The 23,419-nt window shown below is 33.1% G+C and overlaps 2 protein-coding genes across 2 annotated transcripts; one reads left to right on the plus strand and one right to left on the minus strand.

Moving 5' to 3' along the window:
• Positions 1-8,487: 8,487 nt before the first annotated feature.
• Positions 8,488-11,073, plus strand: HELRODRAFT_66677 (hypothetical protein; the record flags this gene model as incomplete). Its single annotated transcript, XM_009024203.1, has 5 exons — positions 8,488-8,969; positions 9,214-9,299; positions 9,357-9,460; positions 10,261-10,374; positions 10,459-11,073. 5 exons carry the CDS (start codon positions 8,488-8,490, stop codon positions 11,071-11,073), a joined length of 1,401 nt encoding a protein of 466 aa, XP_009022451.1.
• Positions 11,074-12,631: 1,558 nt separating this feature from the next.
• On the minus strand, positions 12,632-22,169 carry HELRODRAFT_66838 (hypothetical protein; the record flags this gene model as incomplete). Its single annotated transcript, XM_009024232.1, has 25 exons — positions 12,632-12,781; positions 12,850-12,943; positions 13,125-13,253; positions 13,333-13,427; positions 13,852-13,944; positions 14,105-14,170; positions 14,642-14,686; positions 14,953-15,087; positions 15,802-15,913; positions 16,152-16,312; positions 16,408-16,480; positions 17,201-17,269; positions 17,533-17,621; positions 18,480-18,581; positions 18,929-19,022; positions 19,367-19,587; positions 19,731-19,881; positions 20,114-20,208; positions 20,400-20,498; positions 20,603-20,722; positions 20,984-21,073; positions 21,243-21,321; positions 21,464-21,582; positions 21,657-21,869; positions 21,999-22,169. The coding sequence occupies 25 exons, from the start codon at positions 22,167-22,169 to the stop codon at positions 12,632-12,634; spliced, it is 2,865 nt and encodes a 954-aa protein (XP_009022480.1).
• Between the last annotated feature and the right edge of the window lie 1,250 nt (positions 22,170-23,419).

A 23,419-nucleotide genomic window follows, 5' to 3' on the forward strand; every position in this document is an offset into this window, starting at 1 on the left:
TGATCTGAAAAATTTATGTCATTAGACATTGTGTGTTCTTAGCTATTGTTGATCTTAATGTCATGAGGTTTCATGAGCCAATTATAATGCTGCGAGACGTCAATGCTAATGTTGCTTTCAGTAAAGTTCATCTTCTAATATGCACATCTTTTCGATGTTATAAATTACGACCTACAAAAAGCATGTCATCGTCGTTTTTTATTGCTCTACCCTATCGTATCTCTGTTATTCTGAACTCCACTGAAATCGATAATAGTGCTAATGCGACGTATCCGTTATGAAATAATCTTGATAGTGAAATTTGTTAAGACCGGAAGCTAAAATACAATAAAAAGACGCAAATGCTACTTGGTCAATGTTTTAACTGGCACTTTTTATTATTCAAAGGAATTCGATATGGTGAATTTGAATAAATTAATTATTTAATTGTTATAAATTAACCAGGAGCCTAAATAAAACATTGAAAATAGAATGCAGATAATGAAATAAGTTTAACTTGTATTTTATTGTACATTTATTATTGCTATATAATAAATTTTGCTAGCATGTCACAAAACACAATAAGCCTTCATAATAATAATAAATTAAACGAAGTATGATTAGCATAATTCATTCAGTAAAAAAACTGTCCATAGTCCAATCATCACCTTCCTACCAATGTTTCAACCATCCACTCGTTAAACTTTATATACCTGATCAATTCGCGTTTTGCCCACCGAATCTGTTACAGCTGCCCTCAACTCAATCACCTCAACAATAGCTTCACTCTTCAAAATAATAAATTACATTTATTCTGTAGCCCTCGATTTTTTTAAGTCTTTCATATTCTCACTTAGTCACTCTACCCTAGCTTCAAATGTTGTCAACCTGGCTCTGCTTGATGGCATTTACAACTTTAACTCTTTCTCTCTGCTGGTACTCATTCAAATTTTGGTATCTCTCAACAAGTTTTAGTGAGGCGCAAGGTTCTGCCACTAGCATTAATTCAGTTCGTTTAACTAATAAAATCTTCAAATACGCCGAAGGCACATTGTTAATCATTCCATTTTCTATTACCAACACCAACCAACCAATGTCAATCTAATCGGAATTACTTCTTGTAATCTTTCATTCAATTTTAATAATTCATTATTTTTATTGTTATATTATTTGTGCCAATCCTTGCGTTTGTCAGAACATGATTTTTGTATAGAATAAAAAAAATCATTTTACCCTTTCGTTAACAACGTTTCGTTTAAAACTTAATTCGAAATTTTTCTTAAAAATCTTTGTCGGTTCTTCGTTTCTGATTTTGACGTAAATGCGTTGATAGATGAACATTCAGTATGTAGGTCGTCGCATGAAACGCATTTCAAAACACAAAATATCTGGCATAGATTTTTTAGAAAAATTTTAGGGTAGCGGCATGACATGAAATTTTTTGTTTCAGTTCAACGCTGGCCACTCTGCCAATGCTAATCTTATTTTGCTTTTGTAGAACATTTCAAAAGATTAAGGTATAATTTTGTTGAATTTACGTGTAAATGTATGTATGTATGTATGTAGAAATGTATGTATGTATGTTGTGTGTGTGTGTGTCTGTGTGTGTGTGTGTGTGTGTGTGTGTGTGTGTGTGTGTGTGTGTATGTATGTATGTATGCATATATATATATATATATATATATATATAATTATATATATATATATATTTATTTAAAGTTAATATATATTTGTATGAAGCAGACTGGCGCGTTGAAAGGCGCACTACATATGGCATACTTGTACAAATAATATTTATAGTAAAGCTATGCTATCTACGAAGTACTAGAAGATATGTGCGCTGTTTTGTGTTGTGTATGAATCAGAAGATCATCATCTTCCTCCTCTTCCTCCTCTTCTTCATCGTCAAAAAAATAATAACAATAACAATAATGTGTAATAATTCTGCCGTTTGTTGAAGTTGTTGTGTACAAGTTTCGCAAAATTTTCTCGGCCGTGAGGCAGAAAAATGACCGACTATGTTAGTTAGTTAGTTGAAGGGTTGGTCTGGATGATATGATTGAAGATCAGACAAAGTGAGTAGGCGTCGTCAAAATTTAAAATTGTAGTCATTAGTCAATGCTGCTTCTTTTGTTCTTAATATTTTTAAAACAACTTCAGTAAATTAAATTTTATGAAAATTAATTTTCAAACGATTCTAAAAATTAAATAGGAAATGCCCGTATAATAGTTGCAACCAAAATTCACTTACTTGACAATGTCTACACTACACATTTGTTTCGTTGGTCTTAATTTATTATTGGATTAGATTTAGAATATACTTACAATGCATCAATTTTTTTCATGTTTTCAAGCTTGACGCTATAAAAATATTTTCGAATGAATAGTAAAATTAAATTCAGATGTAAATCTATAATAAATAGTGTACGCATTTATATAAAAGCTTATATAATTATAAATTATGAAATATATAAAAACTTGCATGCGTGGGCAGTCCATGATAAATTGCATATATACAAATATGCATCATGAATTATCATATTATTGTTCGATGTCTAAGTCGTTTACCTGAATGTTCTGCTATCTAAGATTTTCTCTTTTGAATCTTTCCTCACACGATCTGTGTTGGTGAAGTTCTGATTCTCTGATGTTTCATTCAAACTACTTAATAGAGAAATACGGATTTTGATGAAGAGTCGGTCATAGCATTACTATTGAGAGTAAGAGTAAATCATTACCCTGTCTAGCAGTCTCATATGATCGCGTGTGTGTGGTTAAATTCTAAAAAACTCAATTTGATCATGGCTCGATGAAACTTTACATAATACGAGCGACCATACCACACAGAGCAAATATAGTGGCATAGGTTTATTATGTGTACAAATGTATAAAAATAAGATGACAAAAAGATTATATGATGTGTGCAATTGTATCTACACAATGCTTTATATTCGAGGCCAATATATTGTTATTAGCACATATTGTATACTAATGGTTAATTAATGGTTAAAAATTAGTAAACATCATATGCAACGCCTCTTGTAGTCAATGTTTTCCATGTTTTCCATGCTCTGATCTATTTCCATCATTTTTCAGGCATTTGTTTACAAACTTTCGTCAATTTTTTATCGTTAAATGAAAATAAGCTCATATAAATATATAAATACAAATATTTATATATATATGTATATATATAAATATATACATAATATATATACATATGTATATGAATATATGTATAGTGTGTTTAACGTCATACGTTTGATAGAACGCACATTGTAACATATGTTATTTACTTATTTGATATAAATCTTATTATGTGTGCGTTCTGCGTGTTTTACATCAAATACGCTATTGGTATTCAATATTTTCTTGTTTATATATATATATATATATATATATATATATATATATAACGAGGGAAAGGAAGAAAAAGTGATAGAATGAAGAAGAGTGAGTGAGTGAGTGAAAAGGAGTGAGTGAAAAGTAGTGAGACAGATTTTAAATTATATTTTTAAATTGGTATATTGTATTATTTAGCCAACAGTTATACGTATGCACATTTCATTTAGTTAAGTTAAGATCAAGCAAGTGTATTTTATAAGTCGGTAGAAGCATTGTAGAAGAAAGACCTACCTACATCAAGAAAACCTACTAAAACAACATATCAAGCATATGCACTTATTCCCATGTATTTTTATTTCATATTGGATATGTTTTTTAGTCGCATAGTCATACCTCGTACCGTATTGGAAGATTTTGCTTCATTTAAGTTCACGTTAAAATAATTACCGTTGTAATTATTGAGAGCAAAATAAAATTATGCTGGGTGCGTAAGTAAGTACGAACATTCAAAAGTTGATTGGAGCAAATACACTGACATTTTCGTTGAGACAAAACGTTCGATTTGTTGTTGTTGTTGTTGTTGTCGTTGTTGTTGTCGTCGTCGTCGTTGTTGTTGTTGTTATTGTTGTTGTTGTGGTTTAACTCTATGATGTTTTTTATTATGTTTAAAATTTCTTGAATTTTGTCTTCACAAATTTTTTCATTTTTTTTTTAAAGTTTGGGTTTACGCCAAATTTTTCACTCATTTTATAACTTATTTTCAAATATTTTTGTAAATGATGGTCGTTTAAAAAAATGTATACATTAAACGAACACTTGAAATAATTTACATGCAAAAGTGGAAATTTGAAGAAAAAACTTGTAAGCTCTGTTTGCAGCTGCCGAAAGAATGTACAGAGAAAAAAATCGAAAGTTGTTTAATAGATGAAACAACTTGTTGAAATATTTTTCAATAAATCTCGAATTTGAAAAATTTTTCTTAAATGTTTGTACAGAGTTAATCTGAATGTATTAAAACGTTGGTTTGACATTTTAATCTGATTGTATTAAATTATAAATTTGATTTGACATTTTCTGTGAACGTTTCAATATACCTCGTATAAATTTAATTAGTGTTAGGTTTGTAAAATTGATTTGTAATACTTTCCTAAAGACGATGACGCATTTATGATTTAAACTTATTTCTACTTTCCATTACAACTATTTTACTTTCTCTTAGTTTTGTACACCCTATCTGTTTATTTTTTCTGCCTGTTAAATTTTTTATCATTTCGAATTTATTTCTGCTGTTATGGATGCTGACTGCTGTAACCAAAACTCTCATGCTGAGAAACTGATGCTATTTAACTTAGCATGCAATTTTCAAAATTTTAATTCAAGGGCCCATTCTTCTAGCTTAAAAATTTAAAATCCAACGTCTCATCATTAACTTTTATTCATCATTACAAAACTGAATTATTTTGTCTTTCGAAACAAGTTGTTTTATAATTTTTTAATCCAGTGAGCATTTGGTAGACAATTTATGAGATCTCATCGGTATCGTATCTCCGCGGGAACTTTCATCTTCGTCCTTCTTATCTTAACACGCATTACTCATTCAACCGAATTTGCTGATTGGTTAATTTTGTTATGCATTTTTTATGGAACAATTATTATTATTATTATTATTATTATTATTATTATTATTATTATTCTCTCTAAGATATTCCTCAGAGGTTGGATGGAGTACGAATACTTACCTACCCAATGTTGTCCGAGTATGAGGTCTATAAATATAACTTTGAAATTTTCAGTAGATGCATTGCCAATTTATAAATGGCAATGTGGAATCTGTCACATGAAATTTAATTTGACAACATTTCATGAACGATAATTTGATTTTCACCAATTAACAGTAACTAATTTATAAAAAAATATTACAAAATGAAAATGTTTAACCATAACCGGTACGACGCAGATGACTAAATCAGATAACTGATGATAAATTTTTCGTCAGATCGTCAATAACAACTCTCAGAATGGCCGAAAACTTAATTGCCATTTAATGTTAACATGCATCATTCTTATTGATTGTTTGCTTTGGGCTTTTTGTTCATAAGGTTGCAAATTCAAAGGTGTGATTGTAAATGTGCATCTCTGATGTGAGCATTTAAGCAAGCCTAAAATTAATTTCTTTACTCATCAGAGCTTGTTTGTTCATCGTTGCGTTACGTTAACTAATTTATGAAACTTTTCAGACAATGTCGAAAAAATTATCTTTTGTTGGAATAAATATTTGTTAGGTAATTTTATTTTTTAATTGTGTATCACTTCATTGATTCTTATTGCTTAAGTTTTTGAATGATGCAGTGCCATACTTCAACATGCGATCAAACATTTGCGTGGATGCAATGCGGTTCAGAGTTGTCTGACTAGCGAGTGGGAATTATTGAAACATTTTATTTGGATATAAATATTGAAAGTGAGACGATAGATTAATTTTTCATTTTTATTAACGGCCACTTGTTTATAGCAAAACAGTCGCCAAAAATAAGAAATATGCTGTTTATCACGAAAATGATGAAAAAAGAGAGGTTCACCCATACTATAAAAATTTAAAATTCGCAATCGGATTAGGGAATTGGGCACAATGAAAAAACGGATTAATAATAAACCGACAAAATCTTGTTGGTGGAAATTATAACATCAACAACAACAATTACAACAAATGCATTCTTCATTGCAGCAACTACCTCGCCATGCGCAAACATCATAGTCGGTAAAGTTTATAAGTTTATATTTAACAACATACGCTCACATGTGATCAAAATAAAGTCATACGCTTTCGCAAACATTACAACCATGTTAACACACGCGCACGCACGCACACGCACACAACATCATTTCTATTGATTTCCATTACCTTTTGGTTACATTGATTCAGTCAGACCTCACCGATATTTATTTCAACACACTGCAGATTTATCTGTCTGTAGCATATACAAAATTGCTTTAATAAGAGCTGTTAATCCTTTCAAAAATTCCTTTGCATCAGTGAACATGACAAATCAAAATAACATATATTTTACATAACTATTAATTTTTACGGTTCAACGGCATGTTTGGAGGTTGTACGTTGTGCGCTTGTTTCGTGGTGCGGATATGCTCACTTTCACTTGAAACATAAAATGAGCAGTTGTAGTCTTGCAAACCTCTTATGAAAAATGGCCTTTATAAATAATAAACGCAATTTTATAAACAATTTTTTAACGAAATGAAAAAATATTTCAACATCAATAAAAATAAATAATATCGAGGTAACAGTTTTAAAACGTTTCTTTAAATTTCCTCACGCTGTCGATGTTTTCAATTAAAGTTTGTTCAGTTTTGAATGTTTTGAATCAATTTCCAAACGGCAACTGGGGTTGGCGCTCAAATGTCTTTCGTACTCCCGTAGTCTTACGCGGTGTGTGCAGGACGAATTTAGAAAACTTTATTAACAATTAACTGTCCTATTAAACTCTCCAATAAAATATTTCGTGAAATCCGTAATTTTTTTTCTAAATATTGAAAGGCAAATTTAGATATTTTGTTTTGGAGCATAAGAATTTCATTCAAATTTGAGCCTTACGTTTGTCCTATTTTATGTCATTCTAATGAGGTGTAAATCTAATGCAGTGCATAAATGTGTTGTTTTTATTTATCTAGTTGGAGACACTTTAATTTGCTTGTTTAGCTAGAGCGCCATTGAATTATTGATATGCACGCGGTATAAATGTATCTATCTGATTGATTGATTAAATGTAATGCAGCAGGAAAATGTAGCAGGGTAATGAATTGCACGTTCGCCCACAGCAGACGTTTCCAGGTGTGCACACGTCATAACCAACCAACCAACCAACCGACCACTCAGTCAATGTTTGCCTAGGTGCTACAACAACAGCTACCACATATTAGAGGACCATGAATCGCAATTAATGTTCTGATACTCACGAAGCTTCTGTTTATTTAGCTCTCATGCACAAGCGTACAACTGCACATACATATGCACACATCTACACCTACACACGCTTGTATATATATAATATATACACACACACAAAGGTTTAGATCATGTGTGAGGTTGATAGCGAATGATAGCATAGAAATTGCGTATGCATAATGAAGCAAGTTGCAATAATTGCATCGCTCCTCTTCCCTCCCAATCGTCGCTGACAGACAGTTTATATTTCATATTCTACATCTTGTTTTTTTAAACAACGCTCACGCAATGATTGCATTACTAAACAGAATCAACAGAGACACAAACTTTGTGATACATAAATTAAAGTAGCGAATTTTCTTAATGTTGACGCACATGCGTACACACACGTATTTTTAGTACACACACACCTTATCAAATCTAAAACATTGATGTAATTTATTTATAAGTTTTTTATGAGGCGGAAAAGAGCGCGCACGTAAGGCAAACAGAAATGAGCAATATAGGAAATATTAATTCCTAGCATATTTGTTGGTTCATTACATTAGCAGGCCGGCCGGCGGTGAAGATAAGCAGTAATAAATTATCAGTCAATGCGGCAACATTATGTGTGTGCCCAATCGTTGATTACTCTTATCTCATCGAAGATACCGAGCACTACCTTATTTTTTACACATTATGTTTTTTAATTAGGTTAGATGTTCAACCCTGCGTGCATTAATATTAATGGCTACATTAATTTGCCTCACAAACGATTAAACTAAATAATGTATATAAATGAATAATGAGTGAATACGTAAATTTAAACATAAGTTATACACGTACATCACATCTCGTCCAGTAGCACGAGTTTCTTGGCGACTCGGCCGGACACATTAGAAGCGCTACCACCGCGAAAGAGATGTCATTGCAACGTGATGCACAGCAGCCAGCACGGTTCACTGCCACAAATCAGCTCGAAAGATTCGCCTGCAACTCCGATAACAAATTTTTGTGATAAAGTTGATTCCAATAAATCTCAACAAGAAGTCAGATGGATAAACCAGCCAGTATTAACCTCGCCACATCTGCATCATCATCATCATCTTCGTCATCATCAGCAGCCTCGAAAGATGACGTCACCTTCAGTGCTTTTGTCTCAAGTCCTGCAACACATGACAACTTTAAAATCTGGTCGTCAACTTGATTCACATCCAGCATACATGCATCAACTTTCACAATCGTTACCTTTAAATGAATTTTCTCAATTCAGCCAGCAATCATCCTTTCATCTGCCATCGCAACAATCGCATCGCCATCGACGAAAATCTCGATCATCGCCGCAACAATCGCCACTTCATCAACAACAGCCTCCGTCGGGGTACGTCACAGTGAACGTCGGAGGCGAGAAACATAAAATTTCGTGGGCTTGCTTAGGCCGCCTCCCACACGCCAGATTGGGCAAACTTTGTAGATGCACCACCATCAAACAAATCAAAGATCTTTGTGATGACTTCAACCTAAGCAAAGGCGAAACTGAATTCTTTTTCGACAGACACCCAAAATCTTTTGATGTTATTGTCAATTTCTACAGAACTGGCAAGTTACATTTGATAGCCGATGAAAGTTGTATACTTGCATTTGCAGAGGACCTCGCATATTGGGGCATTGATGAGTTGTATTTGGAGTCTTGCTGTCAACAAAAGTCAGTTTTAAAACTAATTTTTATTATCGTTTAATTTAGTAGGAAGAAACACTTGAATTTAAAATTTTTAATCATTGTTCTTGTTTTAAACCTTCAAATAGTAGATAATATGAATTAAAAATTTTAATGCCTTTTATACTTAAAATTAAAAAAGAAAAATGTTTCAATTTGCTCATCTCATTGTAATTAACGACCCGTGTAAAATGAAACGTAATTAAATAAGTCTCTTGTTTAACTAATGTAGATACTTTCAAAGAAGGGAGCAGGTGTTTGATGATTGTAAAAAAGAAAATGAATATCTTTCTAACAACGATGACGACGACAATGGTGGTGACGCCAGTGTAGATGAACAACATCACCAAAATGATCACATCGACTCGAATCAAGTTAACAACACCAGCTGCAGAAACAAATTTTGTGATATTTATGAAAGTTACAAGAAAAGAATTTGGAACATAATGGAAAAGCCTAAGTTTTCAAAAGCTGCAAGAGTTAATCAATTTTTAAAATATTCTAATAACTATGTAATTAAAAATGATTTAATATATGTGTTATATATGATAACTCATATAAATTAATTTAACAATATCTATAAAGTCATTTGTTATTCTAAAAGTTTTTTTTAAATTAACTCTAACTTTGAATTAGCGTTAGTTTAGTTAGTTTCGAAAAAGATTTGAATAGATGAGTTTAGATTCGACCTAACCAACCAATTTTAACAACGCAACGCAAGCATTCAATCATAATTAAGTTTCCCTGTTGACAATTTTGAAATACCCTATCCACATTCCATGTGAGGTTGTAACGTCGCATTAGATTAATTTACTTTTCAACATTCAATGTTTCCCTATTCTATAATCAGATTCTATTATTCGAAGTAAAAAGTTGTGATCGTAAATGAAGAACAATATCAAATATGTCTAACAAATGAAAAAATTAACAAATGAATGAATAAATAACTATATATATATATAAATATATATATATATATATATATATATATATGTGTGTGTGTATACATATATAATATTATACAATATATATATATATATATACATATATATATATATATCGTATAATACTATCACCGTTGCCATCTATATGATTGCGATTTGGTTAGGAGCAAACTTAATGCCTCCGGATCAAGAGCATTAAAAAGCTATAAATTATCAGTCCTATTTGATTATATTTATATTGATCTCTTCACTTACATCAGAAATGGCAGCAAATATTTATCTATATTTGTTTTAAAATATCATAATAAATTATAAAGATTGGTTATTTATTTCAGGTTGTGGCAATGGTATCTGTTTTCTTTATATTACTGTCAACAGTAGCACTAACTTTAAACACGGTGCCATACTTTCAGGGTGAAAATCATACCGAAAATGAACATTTAGTGAGGGTACGTTTGTTTGACATTATGCTGGAATCGATAAGATGTACAATTTTCTTTACAAAATCGAAAATAAAAATGCATATTTCACAGGTTGAGGCAGCTTGTATATGTTGGTTTACAATCGAATACGTTACACGGCTTTGGGCCGCACCTGAAAAGAGTAAATTTCTGAAAGGTCCATTAAATCTGATTGATCTGTTGGCGATGTTGCCGTATTACGTCAGTTTGTTTCTTTCAGAAGAAAAGTACAAAGGTCAAGAACAGTTCAACAATATTAAACGACTTGTTCAAATTTTCAGAATAATGAGAATTTTTAGAATTTTAAAACTTGCCCGGCATTCTATAGGACTTCAATCTTTAGGCTACACCATGCATAGAAGTTACAAAGAATTAGGCCTACTAGTCAGTTTCATCTCCATCGGAATTTTAATATTTTCAAGTTTGGCATATTTTGCTGAAAAGGATTTCCATGGAACTAAGTTTCTTAGCATTCCAGAAACATTTTGGTGGGCAGCCATAACTATGACAACGGTTGGTTACGGTGACATTTATCCACAAACTCCTTGGGGTAAACTAGTTGGAAGTCTCTGTTGCATCTGTGGAGTGCTCGTGATAGCCATGCCTATTCCAATCATAGTGAACAACTTTGGAGAATATTACAAAGACCAGGTGAGTTTTTATAAACGATTTTTAGAGAAGCAATGAGCCTATTTCTAAATAGTTAATTTCCAGATGAGAAAAGAAAAATCAAAAATCCGGAGAATGGCATGGGAGAAAACGATGAAGGAAAAATGTTATTCGTTAAATAAAGTGAGAATTTGAGCTGATTATGAAATTTTCAAGCTGCATATGTGTAATTCGGCTAATTTCTTTGCAGAAAAATAGTATCGTCGACGTTGTTTTAGACAACGAGGATAAAGGTACAGTAAGTAGAACTTTTAACGAACGACTGTTGGTGAACGGTTTGTGGTACATTAACGAGATGTGGGAGACACAAACATCTCTTTCGGACATGGAGGAAGAAGGTTCCATTGCATCATCCTATAACTCCAGACTCGACGATTCTCACCTTGTTACAGTTAATAGTGATCTTTTAAATCTAATTATTGAAATGCTTATAAGTTACTAAAAATTTAATAAATTTTTCAGCCAAGGGGTGAAAGAAAACGCAGTTTGATTAATTTTTCCGCACTGACAAAATTTAGAAAGACGAAACTGTTTCGACAATTTGACTTATTAAGTGGGTAGTCTCAAACTTTACTGAAATAAAAAATTCAACTGTTTAATAAATTTCAAGACTCGAAGCGCAAAGCTAGCCACGACTGGAGCAGCCGAAAGGATGATATGAAATCCCCAATGAAGAAACTCTCCCTTCCTTACCTCTACATTCCAAAGTAACATTTTGGTTTTTTGTGACAGAATTATTCATTATTTAGTAATTATTAAATTTATTTCTTTTTTTTAAGTGTAAAGAAAAGATCTCTCTCACTTATAGTAGAAAACACGCAAGTCCTCCGTAACATAGAAAGAAATAACCCAACAATTCAAGAAATGGCTAAAAACGGAGAAAAGTACTAATTAGTATTTAGATCAAAACTCAGCCTAATTTTACAGAACCCTTCATCTCTTCAGTGGTGTCTCGATCAAAAGCTCAAACCTCACGTACATTCAAATGCCTTATAATTCACCTCACATGCATCCAAAAAATTTAGTATTGTGATATGATTACGAAGAATAATTTCCCTGTCTGCTGTCATTAAGCACTAACTATATTTTTTAGTCTTTTTTTGCTTTTGATAAATAAAACAACAACACACGTTTAGACGACATTTTCCCCGAGATCGGGGGTTGCCGTTTGGCTACCTATGATGAAACCGAAATACCCCTCGACGCCATTCCATCATAAGTAATTTATTTGGCTAATTTTTACGCAGGACGCCCTTCCTTACGCAACCACAGTTATAAGCGGTGGGCCTAGCCTTTGATGATCCAACATCACTGACAAGGCAGTGAGGGTCAGTTTAATGTCATAAACAAGACATGCTTTTGATAAATAAAACAAAATTAATTTTCCAAATTTGTTCGGCAAAAAAATTTATCAAACATTTCAAATAAAAAACCCATCAGAAGATATAAATGTTATTTATAAATACGTATTTACAAAAGAAGATTTACACTGTACACATAATTATAGTTTTGTCCAATAATTCTAACAAGCAAGTTATCATGAGAATAAGGAAATAGGATATGCATTGGCTTCTTCTTACGATTTAACAACCAAGAGAGCCTTCTTTCTCCTTCTCTTCTTTTGTTTATTTTGTTGGACAGCCTCAGCAAAAATACTCAACGAATTGCCTTCTTCTAATTTTTGCTGCAAAAACTTTAATCCCATCAAATTGTAGCCCAACATGTCCTATAACCGAATCAAAAAATACACATTTTAGTCAGTAAAAAATAAATAAGAATATGAGAAACAGAAACCTTAATTAGCTTAATGTGAACGAGGGATTCTTCATTGACGTTCTCCAGAACAGAAGAAAACAACTGGTTACTGACGATCTGACCCGCGTGTATCCTGTTGTTGTAATTATAAAGTGTAATCGTTTAAACATGGGGGCAAATAAATTGTTGACGTGCAATATTGTGTGTACGAATAAACTCGGATAATAATCAATCAAATTCTAGATTTCAGATAGTTTCATAACAAGCGCTTAAGAAAAAACAGCAAAACACTGAATCCAAAAAGATGATGCAACCTTAGAATGAAGAAGAGACATCTTGAAACGAGCTCAACTTCACGACCTTTATTGAGGAAGTCAGCGAGTAGTGGAACCAGCTGCATGATGTAGGAGAATGGTGTGATCAACAGGCACTCTTCAACGTCACTGCAATTATGAAAAATTGTAAATCAAATATTTGTTCATTTAGTTATCAATTTTTTTATAATTTATCGTCAAAACCTACTTTGACTTGATTTTCTTGATGACTTCAAGTAGATAATCTTCAGGTACTGTAACTTTGAAGGCTTGGAAGAGTAGGTGAACTGCTGGTGGCTTTATCTGGAGACAAATATCAATTTCAAATATCGACCAACTTCATTTTTTAGTTATTTCAACTTTAATGAGATTGCTTTTAGTTCTAATTAATAAAAAATTGCATAAATTTAAATGCTGGGTAATGGCATAATTGCAAAGTTTGCTTTTTAAGATTAAAGGAGGTTAAATGAAGAACATGATTGACTGACTGAGAATTAGTCATTAAGATCTTTCAAATTATTTCAGAGTGATTCGAATTATTTGTGGCTGCGTGTTAAAGTTCATGAAAAATTTGTGGAATCTGTTAACTATTGCCGACAACTCTAACAAAAACTACGTAGCTAGTGGGTGAGTGATTGATGTAGGTGAACCACCACCAGACAGGAATGGTCGGTTGTTAAAATTATGCACGCGGTAGAAGCAAAATTAAGTAATGTACATTGCTAACCTTTTTGCCTGACTGCTTACAAAGACTCTCATAATCTAAAATTTTCTTTTTTTCTTCCTTATACAAGTCAAGAGCTTCACATAACTTTTCTGTCTGTAGTTGTATGTTGAGTGAAGTTATCAAATGTTAACAAAATAATGATCAATCTGCTAGAGAATATTTTTTACTGAAACAAAAAATTAATGAAATTAAACTGAGTGCATGCTCTCCAAATTGATCAAATAAAAAAGCCAAAAAAACAAATAAAACTAACAGCAGATAGGGTGTGGAAAGTTTTCTTGCCAGAAATGCCAACTTCATCAACAGATTCGCCTGGCACCTGCATCATCATCATTATCACCATCAACAACAACTACTATTACTACTACCACTACTACCACTCTTATTACTACTTCTACTGCTACTACTTTATCATTATTGTCGTCAACTTCATCAAAGTCCCGGACGTCGTCATCACTTCTTCAGCATCATACATCATCATCATCATTGTTGTTATTATTATTATCATCATCATTTATATGTATGAAACTATAAACATCAACAAATATTCCACTCGTCACTGACTACAGTAAAATGAGAGTACACACGGAGTACTACACTCAGTAGTTATTACTGGAGCTGACGACTCTTGCACATTAAGAAATAGTGCAACGAGCAACAAAAAACAAACATGAACGTCAAACAAACACCAATACAACAAATTAAACAATATAAATCAAAATAGAACACAAACTAATCGTAACAAAGAAAGACACAACAGCACACAGCACAACAAAATCAAAAGGCAGACCTGAATATTTTCCCTCATAGCCTCCTCCTCTTCCTTCTCTCTGACCTGCAAAACAACAATATTATTATAACGATTATAAAAAAAATTATTATTCTTATTGTTATTCTTATTATTATTGAAAAAATAATAACGACTAATAACCAATATTTAGTTTCAAGTGTTCTGATGTAGAAATGAAATATTTCAATCAGTTAGCAAACCAATCAATCAACTGAATAGACAACCAGCCAATCAACCAGCCAACCAATCAAACAAACAGCCAATCAATCAACTGAATGGACAACCAATCAGACAGCAACCAACCAACCAACCATTTCCTTTTCCTCATCAAGAATAAGTATTTCTTCAGTTTTGTGCCACAGCCGGATGGACATGTCTGCAGATGCACTGACCACATACTTACCATTGGGACTGATTGATAAGTGGTGGACAGCAGCCTGGTGACCCTACCATTAAAAGGTTAAAAGTCATTCTCTATTTTGCTCTTGCTTCAAAGGATGATGTTGTTATTAAAAAATTATGTAAGCGAGTTGTCGTAAAAAACCGTGTGTGTGGCAACAATGAAATGTGACCGAACTTCACATTTGAAATGGATTATTTTTGATTCCCCTACTCGCGTCTACAAAGTCAACAAAACATTTATCACATTAGATGATGCGAGAAATGTTTCGCGCTAGTCCAGGCCACAGTGACGATATTATTCCTCTTAACGTAAACCGTTAATAAACAATCACCTGTCTATTACAACATTATAAAAATTATTTCCTCTCATTTTAAGCTGAATTCCTCTTAGCAAAGAAATATTAAAAGTGCCAATTTTTAAAAATCATGAAGAGAAAATCAGAATTAAAAACAATCGAGACGGCGATAACAAACAAAACACAATCAAGGCAATGTAATATAATTAACGAGAAATATCCATATAAGCAACAAAACAGAACATGAAATGAGTGTGGAATGAAATGAAGAAGATAGGAAGATGAAGAAGAAAGGAAGATGACGAAGAAAGGAAGATGACGAAGAAAGGAAGATGAAAAAGAAAGGAAGATGTTGAAAAGTATGAGAAAGAGAGAGAGAGAGAGATAGAGAAAGAGAGAGGAGGAGGAGGGAGAGAGAGAGAGAGAGAGAGAGAGAAAGGAGGAGGGAGAGAGAGAGATCACCTCAAGTGTCATGACGAGCTGGAAGGAATCAGCATCCCACTTTTTGACTTTCATGTCAACACTGCAGGTAAAGAAGAGATGAGTCTTCGGCACAAACTGCAGACACGTGATTCTGGGTGAAAATTTTTTACATTTAAATGATTGAACAAATAGATTCAAAGCACAGGACTATGGCAAATGAAAAGAACAATGAATCTAACTCCAGTACAACAAATATTTACACATTTTCCTCCCGACCACCCATGTTCATTATCTGCTCGTCGTCACCAGTACCAACTTTTGCATCATCAACATCGCTAATAACGTCATCCTTATATAGCATCACCCCACAATCACCATCAGTGACTTACTTGTCGTCATGGGCCACCTTGATAATCTTCCTACACTCACCAAAGTCCATGCTCCAAAGTTTGACGTCCTTATCAGAGGACCCAGTGGCGATGAAGTGCGTGTCGGTCGACATGTCGATACAAGTTACAGGCATGTTGTGAGAGTACAACGTGTGTAGCATCTTTGGGAGGTGTTTATTTGTTTGGGCGTTTTGGTCATGCATCAATCAATCAATCAATCAATCAATCAATCAATCAATCAAAACGATGAACCAACCTTCAAGGAATCAGTGAAGTAGATGTAGGCCTTCATATTCAGACAGCCGACAGCAATGTATTTCTGGTCAGAACTGGGAAGTTATCATCAACATCATCAAATATTTTGCATTTCGTCACCGAACGTCATCACATGTTTATCAACCACGCCACCATCATCTTCTTATCATCATCTTCATCGTCGTTTTTTTTTAAAATAAACTCCACGAATTCGTCAGACGTAACAAACGAAATTTGAATCTTTAATTTAGCAACAAATAATCAGCACATACGCGATTCATTCACTTGGATTCATTATTATAAACACACGCTGAAACACGCATCTTCTATAAGAACATGCTAGAAAGGGATCTAAAAACTCAACGTGTAACTCTAGAGAGTTCCAAAACATAACATAACATTACATAACACAATTAGTTTAAACATAGCCGATCGACGAACTCCAAATTTCATCATTTTAGTATAGGCCACATGCATTTTTTATCATACCGTTATTTTATCATATCATTTAACCTATCAACCTGTTTACAATTTAGATAATGAAGAAGATGCGAATCTTCTAAAATAATAAAAAACTAAAAGATCTCTACACAACCACAACCCATAATGATCAACCCATGGAAAACAGAAATAAACGCATACAAATTTTTTTTAAAACGTTCCTACGATATTTTCAAAAGCCATTTTAGGGCACTAGACTTCCGAGACGTTTGTTTTGTCACCAAGTCTCATTATCGCGATATAAGGTGGGTGGGTATTAAAAGATAATAAATGTCAATCTGGAGAATATTAACCTGTACTTGAGGCACAGCACTTCATCAACGGTCTGCAACTTCCTCTTTGCAGCTACAGTAAGTGCTTTGCTGTAATGTACAATTTGCTTGTGTTACAAATCATTGTCAGATGAATATATAAGAGTTTCACAGAAGTAAATAAATATCGAATAATTATTTGCAACTGCTTGCTTAAATCGTGATTAAAGACGTTACTAATGTCCATGCAATAGAAAATGGTTATTCTTATAATTTTGACACTTTCTTTTATCACTGACTCAATAGTCGAGTTAATAATTATAAAAATAGAGAATTTAATTTAAATAATATGATTAGAAACTAGAAGAGCGGACCTTGACTGTTGGTCCTGTTTCGATTCATTGTTGAATTCAAACTCCCAGAAGATAACTTGCCTGTCAGTGGCGCCAGTTATGAAGCCCAACTGCAATCAGTGTTTGTTGGTTGAATCTCTCGTAAATAACAATTTATTATTCATTCTTAAAGATGTCGTTATCCAATCCGTTATCCAAGAATGGATATTGTCATTCATTGATGAAGTTTAGGTTCGATTATCAACAAACTCACAAAATTGAAATGAAATAATAAAATAATTAATAATGTTATAATACTCGCTGTCGTAACCGGTTTACGATGCGACGGGTTCAAATCTTCGATTGAATAAAATACTCCAAACAGTTATTAAACTTTATTTACAGAAGAAATCAACTATTATTAGTTATTAAACTTTATTTACAGAAGAAATCAACTATTATTAGTTATTAAACTTTATTTACAGAAGAAATCAACTAATCGTTTATTTCCAGTAAATTCGCACTAACGCAACAATTAACTTTTAAATCTTTCAAAATCTATCGCTATGACAACGTCAACAAACAATTCAAATATCGCTTTAAATAATTCACCGAATCGCTATACACAAAATCACGAATTTCACTAATCACGAATATCACTAATCACGAATATCACTAATCACGAATATCACTAATCACGAATATCCCAATCACGAATATCACCAATCACAAATATCTTGCGACGTGCGCTTATATACTCTTCGCAAGCGTCGTTTCTAGATTCTTCCCGATGGTCCGATTCCAGCATACTCTAGAACGTTCCAGTCACTAGAACATTCTAGAATACGCTAGAATCTAGTGCGTTCGGTAGCACGGTTATAACAATAATTTAGATATATTCAGTGTGAATGCAAGAAAGAGTAAACAAATGAAAGAACGAACGAATGAACGAACGAACAAACGAATGAATGAATGAATGAATGAGTAACCTTGTTAGGTGCCAGAGACATGGCATTGATGCAGCCAGTGTGTTCTCTGGTTTGTTCGACCAACTGATTGGAAGAGATTTCGTACATCTCGAGCTCTCCCGTCTGCAAATTTCCAGACAAATTTTTTGCAATTTTCTTAGTTGTTGACACTTATAGCTTTAGTAATCATAAACAAAAACACGCACGCACGCACACACTTTATTCACTCAACCATTGCACACAGCCAACAAGGAAGGCACAAGTATACATTAGTACATTTCACAACTTTGTCGTCATCATCTTCATTTAAATCACGCTGGTTTTGATGACGACATTTATGACATCATCAAACCAAGATCGCCATCATCATCCTCATCATCATCCTCATTCTCCTCACCATCCTCATCATCATCCTCATCAACATCACCATCCTCATCATCATCCTCATCAACATCACCAGGAGCGTGCACCTTCTTGCCGACAATGGCCTGCCTGTCCTCGAGCGCAAACATGCAGCAGGTGACGTCTGAGCAGGGGATGGTTCGAAAGCATTGCAAACTTGATCTGAAGAGCAAACCATGGTGATAAAATTATTTAAATCATGAAATGAGAAATTAAAAGTTTTTAAATAGAAACCTAAAATTTGAAGAAAAGAAATAGTTTGAGGTGCGTAAATAATCAGCCAAACTTATCCGTGAAATGTCCAACCAAAATTAAAGCTGAAAATAAAACCAACTGATCATTTTGTAACTTTTACTTTCAAAAAAGCATTTAAAAAAAGAGTTCTCTGAGCAAAATAATCCTATCTTAAGCATCCAAACATTTATCAAATCAATGAAGTAACTCATCAACCAGCCAATCAGCAAACCAACCAAACACTCAACCAACCATCCAACCATCCAAATAACCTATTCCAAACTTTAATAGCATCAACAGAAGCTGATAAGAAAGAGAAGTTATCAGAACTGAATGCCAAGCATCTTGGCTCCTTGTAGTGACCGTAACCTATGAGACAATGTGATGAAGGGATTTGGTCTGCTGTTGATGTTGATGCGGCACCAACTTTCGATGATGTTGAAATGTCAAGGTCAAACTTGGCGAATGAATTATTGCGGTACATGACCATGATCTGTGGAGATGGAGAAGGTTCCATCAAATATTGTTCAGTTTTATGTTGCAAATATTCATTTTTTTATTTATTTGCGAAAAAAAAATTAAAAGGTAAAGATTATCCTTAAATTAAAAATTATAGTAGAGATTCAATAAGCTTACTTTTGCGTTGGTACCATTAATTTCAAAAAATTGGAAGGTCCTTATTGGATTTTGAAGTTTGTAGTACCCAACTCTTTTGTACAATGTATCAAAGTCGAAGCTCCCATCATCTGGTGGCTGAGCGTCACTGACTGATGGGTCGTGAGATTGCCTGGCATAAACAAATATAGGACTGTCTAACATAAACAAATAAAAGCTTAACATCAACAAATACAGATCTAAAAGAAACAAAAAAGATTAGATGTGAGAAAGTTGCATCAAATATAGGCAGGTGATTAACCAATTACAAACGGTTTATAACAGCAGCGCTTCTCATTCAAAAGGGAAAATAGAGAAATAAAATCATTGAAAAAATTATGAAATAAAATAAATCCAAAACAAACAGTTTCAATCTCCTCTTCTTCTCTCTCTTCTTTCTATGCTTTTCCCTCTCTTCATCTGTGCAGATTTTGAACAATTCCACCTCTGAATAAGTTCCCTGTAGTTTATTTCGAAAGTTGTAGTGTAATCCAGCGTGATCAGCGGCCATGTGTATTTGATGAAGTGATGTGTTGATGTGATGAGTTGAAGTTGCTGTCTTGCTAGTGAATGTCACGTTATCAGATTTAAATGACCCAATTTGTGAAAATTCTTTATACTAAAATGAAAATTTGAAAAAAATGAACATACATGGCAACCAAAGTACATGTCAGCATAAACACACATGGAAACCAAGCGACCTTTGCCCACTCTCTTGATCTCGCCCAACTTCACCAGCACAATGTTGTCCTTTTAATTACATCAATTATAAAATTAACTAACTCAAAATAAATGAAAATAAAAATTGACTTAGATGGGTGAAAGAAAGACCAGTGAGAAAAAAGTGAACTAACCATGCAGACATCTTCATCATCATTGCCCATTCTTGCTTCTCCGACATCAGCATGGTCAACTCTGGAAAGCTTGCTACGAGGTTTCGCAGCATCCGCACCAGCAGCTGTAGCCTCGGACATCTCAGTCGAGTCCTTATGTTAAAAAATAATTGAACGTTACGTCACGCTGCAGTTGGTGGGATTGAAATATTGGAAAGAAAAGGAAGTTCATAAAAATGAATATTCAAAATTTTACCACCTGGAAGGAGTTTGATGAATTGAAGCATTTGCTTGTGAATTGTGGAGAATATTTTGTCACACCTTACACAATTTAAAAATTTCTAACCGCTTACTACACATCTAGGAAGAAGAAAAAGAAGCAAGATGATCGTCATTAACTACCTTGAACGTGAGGCTCCAGACAGACAGGTGACTGTTTTTTATGCCCGTCACCATCAGGGAGGCGTTCGTAAGCAGGATGAAGTCGTATATCTGCCATCAAAGGAGAAAAATATAACAAAGGTTAAGGTCGTTTTACTGGTTCATCTGTTTAACATGTTTCAACGTGTTTATGGAAAATATTAACAGAAAAATTGCAAGGTTATGGAGATTTGAAACAAAATGCTATAAAAAGATGAAAATGATTCATTGACACACAGACCTCCTCATCATTTTCCATGATGGTTTTGAAACAATGTTGAGTCTGCAGGTCCCAAAATTTTATCTGCCTATCTTTTGAACTGTTAAATAAATGTTTTTTTAAATGTTTTTTAACGAACAAGAATTTCACAAGTTAATGTAAGCAGATTCGGTAGGCTTTTTCTAGATAGAGTAGCAATAAATTGAACGCATTACAAATTTTTTTTAATAAAAAAAATGAACCTGGTGATGAGAATGCCTTTATTTTGGAAGAACCTGACCTGAGTGATGACCCCTGTGTGTCCTTTCAATCGAAACATCCCTGACTCATCGACAACATCCCACAGGACAACATCTGTGTCCTAACGAAACGAGGTGGATGATAAGTAAAGAATGAAATCACTGCAACTAGCAAAATCAAAGAATAAAAACTAACCATGCCACCACTTGCTAGCTGAAGGCTGTCTCCATCGAAGTTCAAACAAGAAACTGGTTTTTTATGGCCGTTGAATGTAACGATGCATTCAGTTGTAACCAAATCAAAAATCCTGACAGAACCATTTGCATAGCCAGCAGCGAGGTAGTGGTTATCTGGACTGCTGGCCACGTATGTCACCTGGTGCTTGTCTTCACTGAGCAGTGTGGAGTGCTGGGTGGTGGTTTAACAATTCATCGGCAATCAAGATTTAATGAAATAGAGCAAAAGGAAATTGATACTTAGGACTGTTGTCTGAAAAAATGTCCAAGTGAAGAGACTAAGAAGGAAATTTGTAAACACCTTTTCACCCTTTCTCATATCCCAGACAACAACATTTTCACATGCCCCGACAGCACAGAGAGGTCCCTTCTGGCTTGGCTTGTTAACAATTGTGAAGTTCGACCAGGTCGATGCAACGATGTTGCACATTCCATCTGGCGCATAGCGTAAAAACTCTTTGGTCAGACCCATCTGAATCATGCATATGTTTGTATATTTAGCATGTATTATTACTCATCGTATTTAATTGAAAATTTGTCGAACATTTCTATTAAATAAAATTAAGTTTAATATGATAACATTATACAATGAACAGATAGGTCATAACAATACAGGACTAAGTAAATCCAATAAAACCTTCAAGAAAATTTAGTAGTTAAGGTCAAAGGTCACCAATGAATGAAGATTATAAGTATAGATAAGTTAAACATTAACTAACATTATAATCATTAATTAATCATTGAAGAAAAAATTTTAAAAAATCAAATACTTAAGTGGCCACTTTTATTTTTTAAGGTTACACAATTTAATTTAAAATACAAGCATTTGCCTTACATTAGAATTTAGATCAGATTATTTACTATTTATAAACTTAACTTTCTGACTATAAAAAATAGTTGAATTAATCAATTAATGAATTGGATTTAATATTCCAATTTTAAAATTCCAGATTGATATCATATTTTATTATCAAATAAAATTCATTTGTTAAAAATTTAAATTCACTTTTTCCTGTTTTTTACACTACAGTTCCTTTGAATTGGAGACTTCTTCAATTTCTTTCAAATAGTATTTCCTTTTCTATTAATTTTAACTTTGAAAAAAGTTATTAATAATTAAGTTAATTATTATAATTAAGAAGAAATAATTAATGAAAAAGTTGTTTTAATTATTAATGCAATTCAATTTTAATCAAATTCAAGGTTATCAGCAAAGTTCATCTTTAATTTTAATTTTTAATAAGTTTTAATTTAAAAAACTAATGATGATCAGTTTTATTTTATGTTTCAAAAGCTTCAAAAGCACATTTTAAAATAAATTCTTATTAAAAATTTAACCAAACTTACAATTGAACCGGATTCAATCACTACTACGATTATATTATAAATTTTAAATTACAATTTTTTACCATCACCAATGGAAAGCAACACACATACACATGGATAAACAAAACGAATTATCGTCCGTGAAACCATAGACCAGTCAAACTTGGTATTTAGATGTTGAAGAACAACGAAGCATAGTAAGTTTCTATCATTGCATATAGTTAAGCTGCTGTAAGATAATCTCAGTTTTCAGTATATGGGTTAGGTTCCATATAAGAGAATGGGAACCGAACACGTTTCCATACGTTCAATTTCAAATTGACACCTTCTTCGATGTGTCAAGATTTTTTTGTGCGGTTTTTCAACCAAAGGCTGCCCATGTTAAAACCAGTCTTT

This window comes from Helobdella robusta (genome assembly GCF_000326865.2).
Source record: "Helobdella robusta unplaced genomic scaffold HELROscaffold_4, whole genome shotgun sequence".
NCBI lineage: Eukaryota > Metazoa > Annelida > Clitellata > Rhynchobdellida > Glossiphoniidae > Helobdella > Helobdella robusta.